This window comes from Cucurbita moschata, unplaced genomic scaffold (assembly GCF_002738365.1).
Source record: "Cucurbita moschata cultivar Rifu unplaced genomic scaffold, Cmos_1.0 Cmo_Scf00106, whole genome shotgun sequence".
NCBI classification, from domain to species: domain Eukaryota; kingdom Viridiplantae; phylum Streptophyta; class Magnoliopsida; order Cucurbitales; family Cucurbitaceae; genus Cucurbita; species Cucurbita moschata.
In genome coordinates, this window is record NW_019268622.1 from 330,184 (window position 1) to 346,332 (window position 16,149).

At 35.6% G+C, this 16,149-nt stretch overlaps 1 protein-coding gene across 2 annotated transcripts; it reads left to right on the forward strand.

Moving 5' to 3' along the window:
- Positions 1–1,784: 1,784 nt before the first annotated feature.
- Positions 1,785–16,019, forward strand: LOC111439765 (kinesin-like protein NACK2). Of its 2 annotated transcripts, none has more exons than XM_023077289.1 (15): positions 1,785–1,919; positions 2,220–2,475; positions 2,642–2,731; positions 2,844–2,944; positions 3,038–3,151; positions 3,237–3,318; positions 3,456–3,523; positions 6,294–6,353; positions 6,430–6,554; positions 7,247–7,445; positions 8,950–9,084; positions 9,376–9,444; positions 9,520–10,434; positions 15,130–15,437; positions 15,533–16,019. In XM_023077289.1, the coding sequence occupies exons 2-15, from the start codon at positions 2,247–2,249 to the stop codon at positions 15,858–15,860; spliced, it is 2,823 nt and encodes a 940-aa protein (XP_022933057.1). In that variant the 5' UTR covers positions 1,785–1,919; positions 2,220–2,246; the 3' UTR covers positions 15,861–16,019. The 2 variants fall into 2 exon arrangements, with proteins under 2 accessions (XP_022933057.1, XP_022933058.1); XM_023077290.1 differs by having other exon boundaries at positions 1,790–2,074.
- The last annotated feature ends 130 nt before the right edge of the window (positions 16,020–16,149 follow it).

A 16,149-nucleotide genomic window follows, 5' to 3' on the forward strand; every position in this document is an offset into this window, starting at 1 on the left:
TTTTTTTTTTTTTTTTTTTTTTTTTTTTTTTTTTTTTTTGGTTTAACTTCAAATTTTTTTCTACCTGTCATATTGCATGCATTCCTCTTAATTTTTTTTTATTTTATTTTTCTATTTATTTCTATTTCTACATTTACTTGTGTACTCATAATACCTCTACCACACCCATATACTCAAACAAAACTAGAGATTCCTTGGTAATTTGAAAACTAAGTTTTTTCTTGTATATTTTCTTTTGTAATTGTTTTTTATTAGGAATAATATGCATGTCGACAGGCTGTTACAATTTTTCTTTTTAATAAGACTGTCCGAATATGTTTATCTCTTACCAACCTTTATACCTCATGCAATTTTATGAATAGTTATGATAATTGTTAGTACTTATCATCTTGGACGGTTTAGAAAAATTGTTAGTAGTTAGTGATTTTTTTATTATAAAATTGTTTGCTGCAAAAAAAATTTAAAATGAGTTTTTATTTTTGCCTTAACTATTTATTTTGGTGTACTCGAATATTATATCATGCCAATACAATCTTAGGTGTTAAACAAGGAAGTAGTAAGGAGGAATATATAATATATTAAATATTATATTAAACATTTTGAATAAAATATATTTTTTTCTATTTAATATATTAAATATTAATTTAAACATGGAAATATATTCTCTCTCCTCTTTCTTTTAAGTTGATTATTTTAGTATCACTGTGGGGTCGCTAGGGATCTTTTGAATCTATAGATTATATATAATCTCCAATCATATAAAATTAATTAATTATAAGTCGCTTTACCATACTCTTATGCATTATAAAAAATGTTGTGTTCAAATATAATCATTACAAATAAGTTAATCTTCATGATTTGGTAACAACTACCGGATAAAACAATTGTTGAGTTCAACGTTTGCTTTGCCATGTAATTATATCTCCCTAAGTATTATTGATTCTCTAATAAATAATTTGTTTACAACCAACCATAAACTAAATTTATATTTTTCTTATATAAGAAAAAGTGAATTTCATCCGATGAAATTATGTTCCATCTTATAATTTGATCAAGTCTCTAAAATAACAAATATATTTCGATCATAAAAGCCATTATCATCCATACAAATAAAAGAACAAGCTTCATAACTCGCCTATAATTAAGATTGAGTCGGATTGAGTCACATGTGATAATTTTATGAAATATTAATTTTCTCCATTAACAAATTATAGAAAGAAATTAAATATTTTGTGGTCCAGTCTTACACAAACCTATTGTATTAGATACTCCACTCACATGAACTATTTAGATCAAATCATTTGTAATAATTACAAAGATGGTTGTATCAATAGTGTTATCAAAATAAGACATCTAACATTATCCGTATACTATAAACCCTTCAGATCATTACTTGGACATCATTTTCTAGTATGTCATGCATATATTGTTCAAGATTACACTGACAATCTAATATTTTTCATAAATAATAGTAAATAGTAAATAAAATAATCAAATTTATTATTAAAAATTAAATAACTAATTAGACGACTTTAGGATAAAAATTTCAAAAGAAAACAAAATAATTAGAAAGAATGAAAATTAAGTTAATAATAAAATAAAATAAAATAAAGAATTAACAGAAAATAAAATAAGATTTAATAGCATTATGGCGTATAACGAAGCGTGCCCGCTCCATCGGTGAGTGTGTGAGTGAGTGGACGAATGGCAATGCCACTCACATTCCTATTTTAAAACCTTTCTCTCACCTCAAATATCAAATTTAAAGTAGCCGTTACTCTTTTTTCTCTCTCTATATTCATCTCCAAGCGCCCTCTCACAGATTCTCTCCTCTCCCGTTTTGCACTAAATGCTCTCACTCCATCTTCCGCCTCGCCTTCTCCTTCGTTTCACTTCTTTCTTCTCCCATTATCTCCTCTGTAAGCGCTCCTTCTCTTACTTTGCTTCTTTTTCTATAACCAGAATGATTCATGAGCTTACTATATGATTCGCGACTTATGTTCATTTTTCCCTCTTTCATTCTTGCTTTTTCTCGCCAATTTTGACGAGACTTCAAGAATTTCCAAGATTCCGCGTTCGTAATTTTACTTTTGATGCCTAACTTCACTCGATTTTAATCAATTCCGCGTACTGAGTGTTAGATGTTGGAATTCTTGGGGGATAATTTGTCTGCTAATTGAAAAACTTGAGTAATTATTGCTTAGTTGTTGTGTTGTTAGCCATAGGGCTCACGAGCAACGAAGGAGATGGTTAGAACGCCAGCCACGCCGTTGTCCAAAATTCAGAGGACCCCTTCTACGACTCCAGGGGGTCCGAGAACTCGTGAGGAAAAGATACTAGTCACTGTACGTGTAAGGCCTCTCAACCGGAGAGAGCAAGCCATGTACGATCTCATTGCATGGGATTGCTTGGATGAACATACCATTGTGTTCAAGAATCCCAATCATGACAGGCCTGTAAATCCATACTGCTTTGGTATGTTCGTGAGATTAACTGTTGAACTTTTTTCTGCTGTTCATGTTCTTCCTTTGTTATATTTGATAAAGTAATGAAATCGAAGGAGATTTGAAAGCTCAATTTCCTTGTATGCAAAATATTTTCTGGAGAATTTGATAGCTTTTTTTCTCCTTACACGCGACAGATAAAGTTTTTGATCCTACATGCTCTACTCAGCGGGTGTATGAAGAGGGTGCGAGGGATGTTGCTTTATCTGCTCTTACAGGAATGAATGGTAACAACGAATTTGCACCATGCTGCGGCTCATTTGCAATATACAACCTTCTTGTGAACAAGCTTTTGTTCTGAATGTTACCCACTGTTACTAAATTCTTATTTTCCTGCAGCCACAATTTTTGCATATGGACAGACCAGCAGTGGTAAGACATTTACCATGAGAGGCATTACTGAGAACGCTGTCAATGACATATTTGTACACATCAAGAATGTGAGCGCTTTATATATGTTTTATCTACTTTATCCCGTATTGTTCACTGGATCATGTTATATTTCATTTAATCTTTTCTATTTCATATTGTAGACACCAGAGAGAAATTTTCTTCTAAAATTTTCAGCTCTGGAAATATATAATGAGACTGTTGTTGACCTTTTGAATAGCAAAACTGGATCTCTTCGTCTCTTGGATGACCCTGAGGTATTGTTAACGAGTCCTCCTTATGAGTTGACCTTTACCCAGCCATATTTAGTATAGATAGAACATTTCCTTTTTTTAAATACAGAAAGGAACCACTGTGGAAAAATTGGTAGAAGAAATTGTCAAGGACAGCGAACACCTTAGGCAATTAATTGGAATATGTGAAGGTAATCATCTTTGTTATTATTATTTTTCTTCATATGGTATGTTATCTTCATTTTCATCACTTTTGATAGCGATTTCATGGTTTTGTATTCAGTTAAATACTTTTAATGATTTTGTTTTAACAATGTTGTATCTACAGCCCAAAGGCAAGTTGGGGAAACTGCTCTTAATGATAAAAGCTCAAGATCACATCAGATTATCAGGCTGGTAAGTTCCAAAATATGTTAATGATGAGAATAAAATAAATAATTTGATTAACCTATTGAATGTGGAATCGTATTTCTCCTAAATAGGGGTTTTTAACCACAAAAAAAGAGACGGTGGCGAAACAACCTCACCCCCATATAATTAGCCCACCTCATCCAAAAGGAAAGGCACTAGGATTTTGACCTTTAGGGTAAGCTTAGATATGACAAAGGAAGGGATACCTGATAAAACAAGCTCATCTTTTGAGTTTAACTTCATCCCAATCGGTCCCTGCTAATTGAGCAGTTCTTGTCAATTTTAAGGCCCAAAGTTAACTAGAAGCATGTAGTAGTATTGGTGGCTTACAATTTGGAATACTCTTCCCTCCCGTAACAGTAAGCTGTAAAGGAGAGATGTGATCACTATCTATTTTAAAAGGCACAATAGATAGTCGAAGGTTTTGTTTGTGGTTGTGCCCTTTCACTCTCATAGTATGGAGGGGGAGTGAGTTCACGAGACGAGGGGAGAAGTTATTAGGATCTTCTTTTCAAGAGAAAGGTTGTGTTCTCTAGTAGGTCAATTTCTTTCCCATAACATAGTTTACATGGTTGGAAAGAAATAGGAACAAGGATAGATGGTTCAGTATTATTGAGAAGACTTTTAGATTTTGACACATTTTATTTCTTCTCTTAGTTCTTGGTTCAAATTTATTTTGTACTACTACCTTTTCTTATACCCGTTGCTTAAAGTTTTTTGTTCTTCCCTGTTAATTTGAGCCTTTCTTTTTATATGGGCCTCTGTTCTTTAAGCTCTGTTCTTTTATTTATATTAATTAACGCTGGTTTCCACTAATAAAAAGTTCCTAAGAGGCTTGACTTATCTATTCATAGAGTCGATCAGTGTTCCAAACAGAATGAAAGTGCGGTTACTTTCCCCAAACGAGAGAGAGAGAGAGACAAGAAAAGAAAAGAAAAGAAAAGAACAGAAAAGAATAGTAGAGTCAACTTGAGTTACGTGTTTAATCATGCATTTGTCACCTAACTTTATCCTTACTTGGCGATACCCATTCTTTAAGTTCAGCTTGGTAAATTAGAAGCCTAACTCAATAGATCTCTAACAAGAGAACCTTGGAATTGAATCTGTATTTTGTAGCGATCTTATTCATTGTTTGCCTTACTATTGTTACATATTCCCCAAGTTCCACTATGTTTGCAGTTAGTAAAGTGGCTACGAAACATGGGCTCATGTTGATCTTTTATGTCCTCCATCAAGCAATTCATATACTTGTTAGTTTAGGATTTTGTATTCTTTTGGATTTGTTTGATAGTAAGGTAGGTTAGGTAACACTATGAGCTAGGATCAACGATCAGGTCAGGTCAGTATAGTGTTGGATATCCTCATGGGAATTAGTAATTGCATGGGAGCTCTAGAACTTGCGAGGCCCAGTTCAATTGCAAGCCAATCTTTTTTGTTGCAAAACTTGAGCTGGCCCATATCTAAAGGAATTAACCTACCCTCCATTCTGCTCAATTTAAACATCTTCAAGATTTGCAACATGAGATTTTTTTTTGGAAGGGGGATATCTAAGATGAAGCATTATTATCATGATATTCTTCTACAAATTTCTTCCTAAATTATTTTGCATGTAACAAATTTTCTAATGGGTCCGTAAAAGAACAGAAAATTTTCATTGGTTTGACTTTGAGGATTGTTTTGATGCTCCAGACATGGCTAAGAAGCTAACATTTTTAGTGGGAAAATTTTCCAACCATCGAAAGAAATGACTTTTTCTTTTTTGTTTCTCCTAGAAAAACTTGATGATGTGGTAAGATTTTAGTTTTCCTTTTTTTGGGATAAATTTATATTAATCTTGGTCAAATCCTTGAATAATTCCTTTTAGTTTCAAATTTGGATTTTAGTTTTCCTTTTTCTTTTTAATTTTCTATTTTAATTCCTAGTTCTTTACCCTAGTTTGTTTCTAATAAAGACTTGATTCTTGGAGAATTTCCTCCTTTAAAATCCCAAAAATGCTCACACCATATTTGATCTCTCATTATTATTCTTCCCACATCACGTCATGTTATTACCAACAGTTTTAAGTGGTTGTTTTGTGCCGCAGTCCCACAAGTCTGAATTTCGATAATACTCAGGCTTCTCAAAGAGATTGATTAAGTTGCAAGAATTCTCTCTTTTTCCTGCTCAAGTTCTGCCCTTTGACCACTTAAGAAATCTTGTTCTTGATCATTTCCGATGAGGCGTTATTACCTGTAAAAACTTTAAGTTTCCTGCTCTACATCTCAATATAAGACATTTATTGATATGGTGGGAGTACATACCTCCTTGTTCTTACAAGTCCTAAACTCATTCTCTCTGAGATTGAGATTGGAGTGGAGTAAGTGAGATTGATTGATTGTTTGATCTTTTATCTGCTAGCGGTGGGCTTGTTACACCTAAATCGAGAGATTTGACTAATGTGAGTTTTGAGATATTAAACATTTGTTGTTTATGGACATATTTCTCAGACTAAAGTGTGTCTTTCTAGATTTATTCACTCATGATTGGTTGTATATCATACCATATGTATATAAAAGATTTGACAAGTGCGTAAGTTTTGAGGTATTAAACATTTGTTGAACATGGACTTTCTAGATTTATTCACTCATTTTTTTGTATCATACTACATATATACACTATATAGATTCTTATATAGAATATCTTATATATTTTGTTTAGATTCATATGGTCTCTTCTCTTGGTAATAACCCCCACTTTCTTTTTCCTCTCTTTTCAGACCATTGAAAGTAGCCTCCGGGAAGCTACAAATTGTGTGAAATCTTTCATAGCAAGTTTGGTATGTTGGCCATTACTTTCCTCTCTTTCTTATCACATAGAAGACTATTTATGGTAGCTGGAACTATAATTTTCAGAACCTTGTGGACCTTGCTGGAAGTGAACGTGTTTCTCAAACTAGTGCAGATGGTATAAGATTGAAGGAAGGTAGCCACATCAACCGTAGTTTATTGACACTTACAACTGTCATTAGAAAGCTAAGGTAAAAGGCAATTCAATCTAATTTAATTTCATTCCTTTAATAAACTGAAGAGTTAAAGGTAAAGTTTCGACAATTTATTACATCGTGATTCCACATCCAACGTGAAGTACTTGCTCTAGCTAGTTATAGGGTTAACTTGTTCAACTGGAATTTTAGGGTTGCTCTGATTTGCTCCTAGGAGTTGTTTGTAACATTGCTTATACTTCTTCATAATATTGATAAGTTTTGTTTCCTTGAAAAAGAAGACCGGTGTTTGGAATTGGTATCGACAAGGTTGTCTCAGTTGCATACAGTAGTACAAGATGTTTTAATTTACTTTTCTTTTTCCCCCTCTGAGAATATGGGTTCTTTTATGGAGGGTGGAAAATAAGAAAGTATACTGCAGTAAAAAAAAGAAAAAAAAAAAAAAAATCAAACAGTTTTCTCAGATTTCTATCTTCAAAAAGTTGGAAGCCTCCTTTTAATTATAGGGTAAGGAAATTATATGGTTTTTTCTTCTCTCTTTGTAATGCTGGGCAAAAGATGGCTACAATACCATGTGGGGATTAAAGAAGGTGCATGAATATTGTTCACTTTGGGGAGGGAGTGGACGACAGGAAAGTATATTGCAGTAAAAGACAGTGTATTCCTTTACTTCATTTGTTATTAGGAAAAGTAATTTTGTAGTTCAATCTTCTCTTCTCTTTTTGCAGTGGTGGGAGAAGAGGTGGCCACATACCATATAGGGATTCAAAACTTACACGTATATTGCAGTCCTCACTTGGGGGAAATGCTCGTACAGCAATTATTTGTACCATGAGCCCAGCTTTAAGTCATGTGGAGCAAACAAGGAATACACTTTCGTTTGCAACTAGTGCAAAGGAAGTTACCAATAATGCCCAAGTAAACATGGTATGTAAAAATATTAAATTGTACTTCAAATACTGTAAGATTTTGTCGTAATTTTTTATAACAATGTTATTGTTAGTTTTATTTTGTTAGTCTCATTAGTAGCTTATTTGGAAAATTTTGAGGTCTCTCTAAAAGTCTCGTAGCAATATTTAGACTCAAGTTAAGACGAATGCCCTTGCATATAGGATCCCATGTCCCCGCAATCAATGAGTTTTTGTGAAGAATCAAGAGCTACCTTTGATTATTGTAGTTACTGTATTGAAATTACCTTTTTCCCCTAAAATAAAAGATAGCTTTTCAACTTTTCATTGATAATATGAGACGGAAATGTTCTGGAAGAAAAAAAAAAAAAAAAAAAAAACTCTCTGGAGAGTGAGATAAAAAGGGGAAGGGAAAAAGAAAAGAAGAAGAAACTCAACATGGAGCATTACTACAACCATTAAAAAAAAAACCAAAAAACAAAAAGCCAGAAAGCTTAGGCTTGAATAACGATTTGGTTTTTAGTTTCTAGTTTCTGACAATTAAGTTTATAAACACTACTTCTACCCATAAGTTTATATGTGTGGTTATCTAGTTCTACTAATGTTTGCAAAAACTAAGTCAAGTTTAAAAACTAAACGAAAAGTAGTTCTTAATTTTAGAATTTGACTAGGAAATCATGTACTTTTTTAAGAAAAGTAAAAATCATAATTGAGAAATTGGTGGAAAGTAAGCGTAAATTTTAAACATCGAACACTAAAAATCAAAATTGTTAGCAAACCAGGCCTATATAATCCAGAGACAGCAGCACCAAGAAACCATATTTCCACCTGACAACCAAATAAATAAACAAAAAGAACTCCCAGTCAATGAAGCCACCCATTAAAAGAATAAGAGAACAAAAGCAGGGTCACAAACTTTTGTCTACAGTTGATGAAGTGAAATTTGAACCGTCTTTGGAAGTATGTGTTAGTCTTGAATATGGAAACTTCGAGTGTGCAGAATTAAGAGTACATGCTACAAGATCTCTAGAAACTTCGGATGTACAAACACTAGTATAAGACAGACACTGTCTAATTCAACCTATTTTTATATAAAATAAAAACTCTGTTCCCAATTGTGTTTGTTCACGCTTCCTTGTCCTCCTAATTTTAAACATTGTTGTTGAAGGTATCCATTATCTTAGTATCAGTGGATAAAACATAGTTCAGGTTTCAAATATCATTGCTATTTCAACCATTTTCTCAATCTCTTCTGAAATATTTATAAAATGTCGGTAACTTGGAGTCTAATAATGTTATCACTACCAACATTTTCAACCCCTGCATATCCTTCTTTGCACGGAATATAACTATCTCTCTCTGATATTAGATCTTTGGTTTCTTTGCATAAAAGATATTGTATTGATATTGGAGCTTGAAAATCCCCGGAATGGTTAGGTTGTCAAAGGCATTCATGCAATAAAGAATTTAAAGATGAATTGGCTTGATCGATTTACTACTTGTTTCAATCATCCTCTTTCTAGGTTGTCTCAGACAACAGATTATTGAAACATTTGCAAAGTGAAGTCGCCAGACTTGAGGCTGAACTCAAAAGTCCAGAGGTGTCTTCTACGTGTTTACAGTCTTTACTACTGGAAAAGGATAAAAAGATTCAGCAGGTATCACATTGAAAAAACTGTTCACATACAACTTATTAAATGTTTTAGTTTCCATGCGTGTCCAATGGCCGTTCCCTGACAGATTGCCATTGTGATTGGATAGCTGTAATTATACAGCCGCAGATCTATTATTAGATTGAGTTTTTATTTCTTGCTCATTGAGAGCCCAGCTTTTGAGCGTTTCCATTCTAGTAAAATAATCCTAAACTTGTCTGTTCTTTCGTTGGGTCTAAAGACCTGAATTTTTCGTATCTCTGTATAATTATTGTAATAAGAAAGTCTTTTTCGTAGATGGAGAAAGAAATAAAGGAGCTAAGGTGTCAACTTGAACAAGAAAAAAAAGTATATGGGGAACCGAAGGTACATTATTTTGAGGTTTATAATATTCACCGTTATTATTGATATTTTTAATCATTGACTTGTTGACTTTTGCAGGGAATAGATGAATGTGGGCCTTCTCATGTAGTTAGGTGCCTATCGTTTCGAGGAGATGATGATCGAACTCCCACTAAAATTCCTCCAGGATCCAAGCTAAGAAGTGTAGTAGTAGGAAGGAAAGGAGCTTTGAGGCGATCAATACCGTCAATAGATCCATCCATTATTGTGCATGAAATCAGAAAGCTAGAACACTGTCAGAGGCAGCTTGGTGAGGAAGCAAATCGAGCCCTTGACGTGTTGCATAGGGAGGTTGCTTCCCATAAACTGGGCAGTCAAGAAGCCTCTGAAACTATTGCGAAGATGCTATCCGAAATCAAGGACATGCATGTTTTAAGCTCCATTCCACAAGAAACCATTGCTGGAGATAAGACAAACCTGATGGAAGAGATACTTCGTTTTAAATCTGAAGGAACTGCAATTGAATCTCTTGAAAAGAAGCTTGAGAATGTTCAGAAATCTATTGACAATTTGGTCTCGTCTTATCCAAGTCCAAACGATGAGGATACACCGGAGTTGAAGAACCAGCATAAAAGGAAAAAAGTACTTCCTTTTGCATTGAATAACGGTACAAACATGCATCAAATTATTCGATCCCCATGCTCTCCTATGTCTTCTTCCCGTAGTGTAACGAAGTATGAAACAGAGAACAGGGTTCCTTCTAAAGTGACTTCGGCTCTTGATGAACGTTCAAGGACGCGCAAAATTACACCAAACTGTGATGAAAACTGCAGAAATGTATCAAGGGATAGTACTCCCCTATCACAGCAATCTAATTCAGTTAATGTGAAAAAAATGCAGAGAATGTTCAAGACTGCTGCTGAGGAGAATATACGGAGTATAAGAGCTTATGTTACTGAGTTAAAAGAACGGGTGGCAAAACTACAGTATCAGAAGCAACTGCTGGTTTGCCAGGTATATAAATTGCTCAGATTCTTTTTTGTCTCATTATATTAGTCATGTACATCGCGATAACTTGAGAATACAGTATCAGTTAAGCGTGGAAAGAAATCAGCCAGTTGCCAGTTGCCAGTTATAGGCAGCTACAGCTAAGTCCATGTTATAGCTAGTATAAATTGCAGCAGGGTGTTAAGCACACCCCGAAAAGGCACAGTGAAAAATATAAGAAAATATAAGCAATCAGTAATCAAGGAGATAGACATAAGTCTATGCTATACAGCTAATATAAATTATAGCAGGGATAATTCAAACACGAGGAAAAAGATAGTGTGATAAATAGGAAAATGTAGGCTACACTTCCAACACAACTTTGACATAGAATTTTGACTAACCAAATGTAGCCATCAACCCTCCTTTTGTGACCTCCCCTTCTCACCAAAACAATCCTCTCTCTTTACGGATCCTAGGATTTTTTGAAAGAGATACAGAAGTGAAGTAGAATAACTGCACAAAGCATACTAAATTGGGATGCGTTTTCTTCCCATAGAGAAGTAGGCTTTCCTCAAATGGCTCCTCTAGAAGTTTAGTGGGCTTTGTAAAACAGTCTTTAGTGAACATGTAAAATTTAACCAGCTACACTCACCAGGCTCCAAAAGTAGGGAATCTTAGGATTATAGGAACCCAATTATAAGCCAATATTCTCGAAGGGACAAGAAAGGGAATTCATCCTCTGCAAGTTAGTTACGCAAGGGAGGGCTGTGTAAGGAGGGGAACACTATTGGAATGTGGGTAGTATATATGTAAGGTGGCTAGGCAAGTAGATATGTTTATGCGTTTTGTGTGTTTGCTTTGGCAAAATAGGAGGGGAGAGAGAGAAAGAGGTTGGGGGTTTTGTATTGCCTTAGGCATTTCTTTCCTCTTACAACATCATCCGGAGATGCTGATATTAAGAGGAAAGTAGATATGTTTCGAGTTGTGTGTTTGCTTCAGCAAAATCGGAGGGGAGAGAGAGAGTTTACCAGCCCTCTCTCGGGCTCCATCCGGAGAGTTTTGTAAAGCCTTAGGCATTTCTTTCTTCTTAATATCAACATCATCCGGAGATACCTCGCAAAGAATGTTTGGAAAGAGACGCAAAGAATGTTTGGATATGACCAATCAAGAAATTAAAAGTATCGAGAAGAATGTTGAGAAATTTCCAGTGATGGAAAACAATTTTTCATCGTTGAAAAAAAAAAAAAATGGTGGAATGCCTCAATGTTCAAGCAGATGAAGCCAAGCAAAATGTGGATGAAACCAAAAAAGATGTTCGCGAATGTGGTCATTGAGATATCATTGTTGAGTACAACGAGGATAAGAACTTCATTTTCAACTATTATTGAAGGCTCTGGTCATAAGCAAAATGAATGGAAAAACTCTACTGAGACATTGGGGAGAAAAGGAATGGAAAAACTCTAGTGTGAGACATTGGGACAAACTCATGATGAAATGCAGAAAACATAAGAAGGAACAGAAGATCATAGTACACTTAAGAGAGTCGAAATGCATAGGTTTGGAGGAGATGACTAAGGTTCGTAGCTTTTCAAGGTTGACAGATATTTCCAAATGCATAAGCTCACTTATTCTGAGAAATTACCAGTTACAGTTGTGATTTTTGGAGCTGTCACATTATACTAGTATTGAAAATTGGAGGGATGAGAACCCTTGTAGAACTAGAATGATTTGGAAATATGTTTGTTGACACATCAAAGAAAGGAAGTGTGCGAGGAAGGTTCCTAACCATAAAATAGGAAATAATATTGGAGTACTGAAACACATTTGAAGGCACCACGTTTTCACTTGATAGACAAATCATTGGAAAATGCTTTTTTGAATGGATTGGATCCGGTAGTTAGGGATGAGGTTATGTGTTAGCAACCCGTTGGGATTCATATGATCATGTCAATGAGACAACTTGTGGAAATCATGAACAGATTGGAGGCCGGAAAACATATCGCACTCCCTAATACCAGGGCTCAATTGGCCAACCCTAAGCCCACCACACATCCATTAAAGAGAGTAGTTAGAGGCATATGAGATGCCTCCTATGACCTTAGAATTAGCCCACCACAAACATTCCTTAACAAATAACCAACTACGAAGTGATGATAGGAACTGGTGTCGCAGTAAAAGGCAATGGGGTTGGTAGCACAATTTGTGAAAACTTTCTAACCTTAGAATTAGGGGGTGTAGATGTCAGTCTAGGGATGTAGTGGCTTCACACATTGGGTGTACTGAGGTTATCTCTAACGATGAAGGTTGTTTATTTGGGGGCCATGTAAAGTGATGCTAAAAGGTAATCCAAGATTGACCAAGGCCTACGTGACCTTAAAAAACACGGGGCCGTAATGACCATAGATTCTTAGTGGAATTCAGGGCACTTGTCATCGCTCCCCAATATCATCCCTTCCTAATCCCATGAGTTGTAGATAATGGTAGCCTATGAAATTTTTTACTAACAATTAAGTGATCAGGGACTTAGCTGATGTTTTTCAATTGCCTAGTGATTCACCACACAACACGATCTCCAGTTATTGGAAGGAACTGCTCTTATGAATTTGAACACTTAATGAAGGATAAATTTGAACACTAAATGAATAAAATGTTGTTATTTGGTCGAGTATAATCCTACATTCTAGCCCTGTCAGCTTGTCAAAAAGAAGGTTGGTGGATGGTTATAGTACCAGATAAGTTCTCAATTCTGGTTATTGATGAGTTGCAAGGATCTCAAATCTACTCCAACATCTGATCTGAAATCAGGGTACCATCAAATTCGAATACATGAGAACGACATAACCAAAATTGCCTTCAGAACCCATGAAGAAGGCCCTTATGAATTTTTGGCTATGACCTTCGATCCCACACTGGCCCATTCACATTTCAATCTCTTAGCAATTGCATATTCTGGCCTTTTGTCCATGACATCATCCTTGTTGAGTTGTATTCCAATGGGGCCAAGTGTCAGTTTGCCAACGAGAATATTGAATACTTGGGCCATTGGGTTTCAGCTGAGTGAGTTCAAGCAGACCCAAAAAGGATTTGTGCCTTAATCAAATGGCCGATACCACAGAACAGACGTGAGTTGAGAGGCTTTCTGGGATTCATAGGGTACTATAGGTGGTTTGTGGAAAATTTAGAATGCACATTAGCTCCCCTATCCTAATTGTTGAAAGCAAACCAATTGTGTGGACTGAAGAAGCAACAGTGGCCTTCGAGAGACTAAAGAATTCCATTATTAGATTCCAAATTTTGATCAGCCATTCATAGTGGAGACGGACGCCTTGGGAGTTGGTTTGGGAGCAGTATTTATCACAAAACCAGAATCTCCAACTACTAGGTACAACCTCCATTCCAGTTTTCTGTGTATCTTAGCTTAAAAAAGCTTTGGGCGATTCACAATTCGTGCAGTAGGGTCCTTCCATACTTAATGATGACTATGAAGGCTAATGGATCCAAATTATATTTTTGGCTTTCGAAAGACTTGCATGCACACTAGAACGACTCAATTACTTGTGAGCTGGAAAGACTTGCATGCCCATGAAGCTACTTGGGAGCGGCTACATGACTTCTGACGCCAGTTGTTGCCTATTGGCTCCAACTACCAGGTACATCCTCCATTAATCCGTTCCTATATATATATCTCAGCTTAAAAAAGCTTTGGGTGATGCTCAATCCATGCAGTAAGGACCTCTCGTACTTAATGATGACTATGAATGGCTACTGTAACCAGATGATATTTTGGGTCATCGAAAGAATGCGCACATTGGAACGACTTAATTACTTGTTAGCTTAGAAGACTTGTGTGCTCATGAAACTACTTGGGTGCAGCCAGTTCTTGAGGTGTATCACCTTGGGGTGACAAATTTACTTTGACCCCGGGGTGATGTTAGATTAGACCCCCAATTACCATCCAATATTCCAGAAGGGTCAAGAAGGGGAATTCCTCCTCTGCAAGTTAGTTACCTAGGGGAAAGCTGTGTAAGGAGGGAACCATTAGTGGAATATGGATAGTATATATGTAAGGATATTAGGAAAGATAGGTTCATGGTTTTTGTGTGTTTTCTTTTGCTAAATAAGAGGGGAGAGAGTTTACCAGCCCTCTCTAATCGGCTGGGAGTTTGTATTGCCTTAAGAGCATTTCCTTCTTCTGATTATCAATACATTGTAGAGAGAATACCTTACAGATCAGAATACCTTTATTATAACATACATCGTAGAGAATACGCCAATAATGATAAAGACAAAACCCCAAACTGACTTCCCCAATTTCTAAGCTTGACCTTGTTACTATTAGAATGTGCAAAGAACACTTCTTCCCTGTCCCATGAGCCTCTGACAGCAACTTAACAAATTGAAGTATGTTATAATAAAGGTTGAATAGAAGGTCCTCATCCCCAAAGTAGTAAAGTTTGTTCTGCTTTGACAACCCCATTCATGGTAATTTTTCATCCAAAGATATATCGTGTCCCAAAAATGAGTTAGAATGGCAGTTTACAAATGTCTACAGAATGGCGTTGACAATTTGTTAACCGTACATAGGCCAGCTGATATTTTATTCTTTCTTCCCTATATGTACGTGTATATGTATTTATCATTTATTTATTACGAACCAGAAATGAGACAATTTTCTTCTTACATATATTTTATTTACATGCTTATTGAACATATGTATAGGTATTGGATCTGGAGAAAAATGAGAATGGAACTGAAGCGGCAATGGACACAATTGAACATACTCCAGTTTCTTGGCATACTATATTTGAAGATCAGAGAAAGCAAATCATCATGTTATGGCATCTTTGCCATGTTTCCCTTGTACATCGGACACAGTTTTACTTGCTGTTTAAAGGAGACCCATCTGATCAAATTTATATGGAAGTTGAATGGAGAAGATTGACATGGTTGGAGCAACACTTAGCGGAGCTTGGAAATGCGAGTCCAGCACTTTTAGGCGATGAACCTGCAAGCTCTGTTTATGCAAGGTATAAGCTCCGTAACTTGAGATGAGATGAGATGTTTCATAAGCTTTCATTTGATGAATACAAACAACAATAATGACGGTTGCAATGCTGCGCAGTGTCAAGGCTCTGAAGCAAGAAAGGGAGTATCTTGCGAAGAGGGTGAGCTCTAAGCTAACAGCAGAGGAAAGAGAAATGTTGTATGTGAAATGGGAAGTTCCACAAGTTGGAAAACAGAGAAGGCTGCAGCTAGTCAACAAGTTATGGACAGATCCCCTTAACATGAAACACATACAGGACAGTGCAAAAATTGTAGCAAAGCTAGTTGGGTTCTGTGAATCAGGGGAACATGTTAGCAAGGAGATGTTTCAACTTAACTTTGTTTGTCCTTCCGATAGGAAGACTTGGATGGGCTGGAATCTAATCTCAAATCTGTTAAATCTATAATATGATCTTTGTATATGCTAAGATACTGCCTTGATGAGCTCTTTGCTATGAAATGTTCAACCCTCTGAAACTTCTAGTGGGAGCTGTGGTAAGAAATGAACTAACCTAGATTATGTATAAATTTTCTCCCAAGTTGTGCAAATGGCCATTTTTGCTGTTGATAAGCTTTTTTTTGCTGTTGAGTTTTTTTTCGCTGTTGCTGATGTAATCAGTTAATGCAAGGTAAGAGTCTGAATAATTAAAGAACTCTAATATTCTTCAACTAATTCATGTAAACCTTGCATCAAAT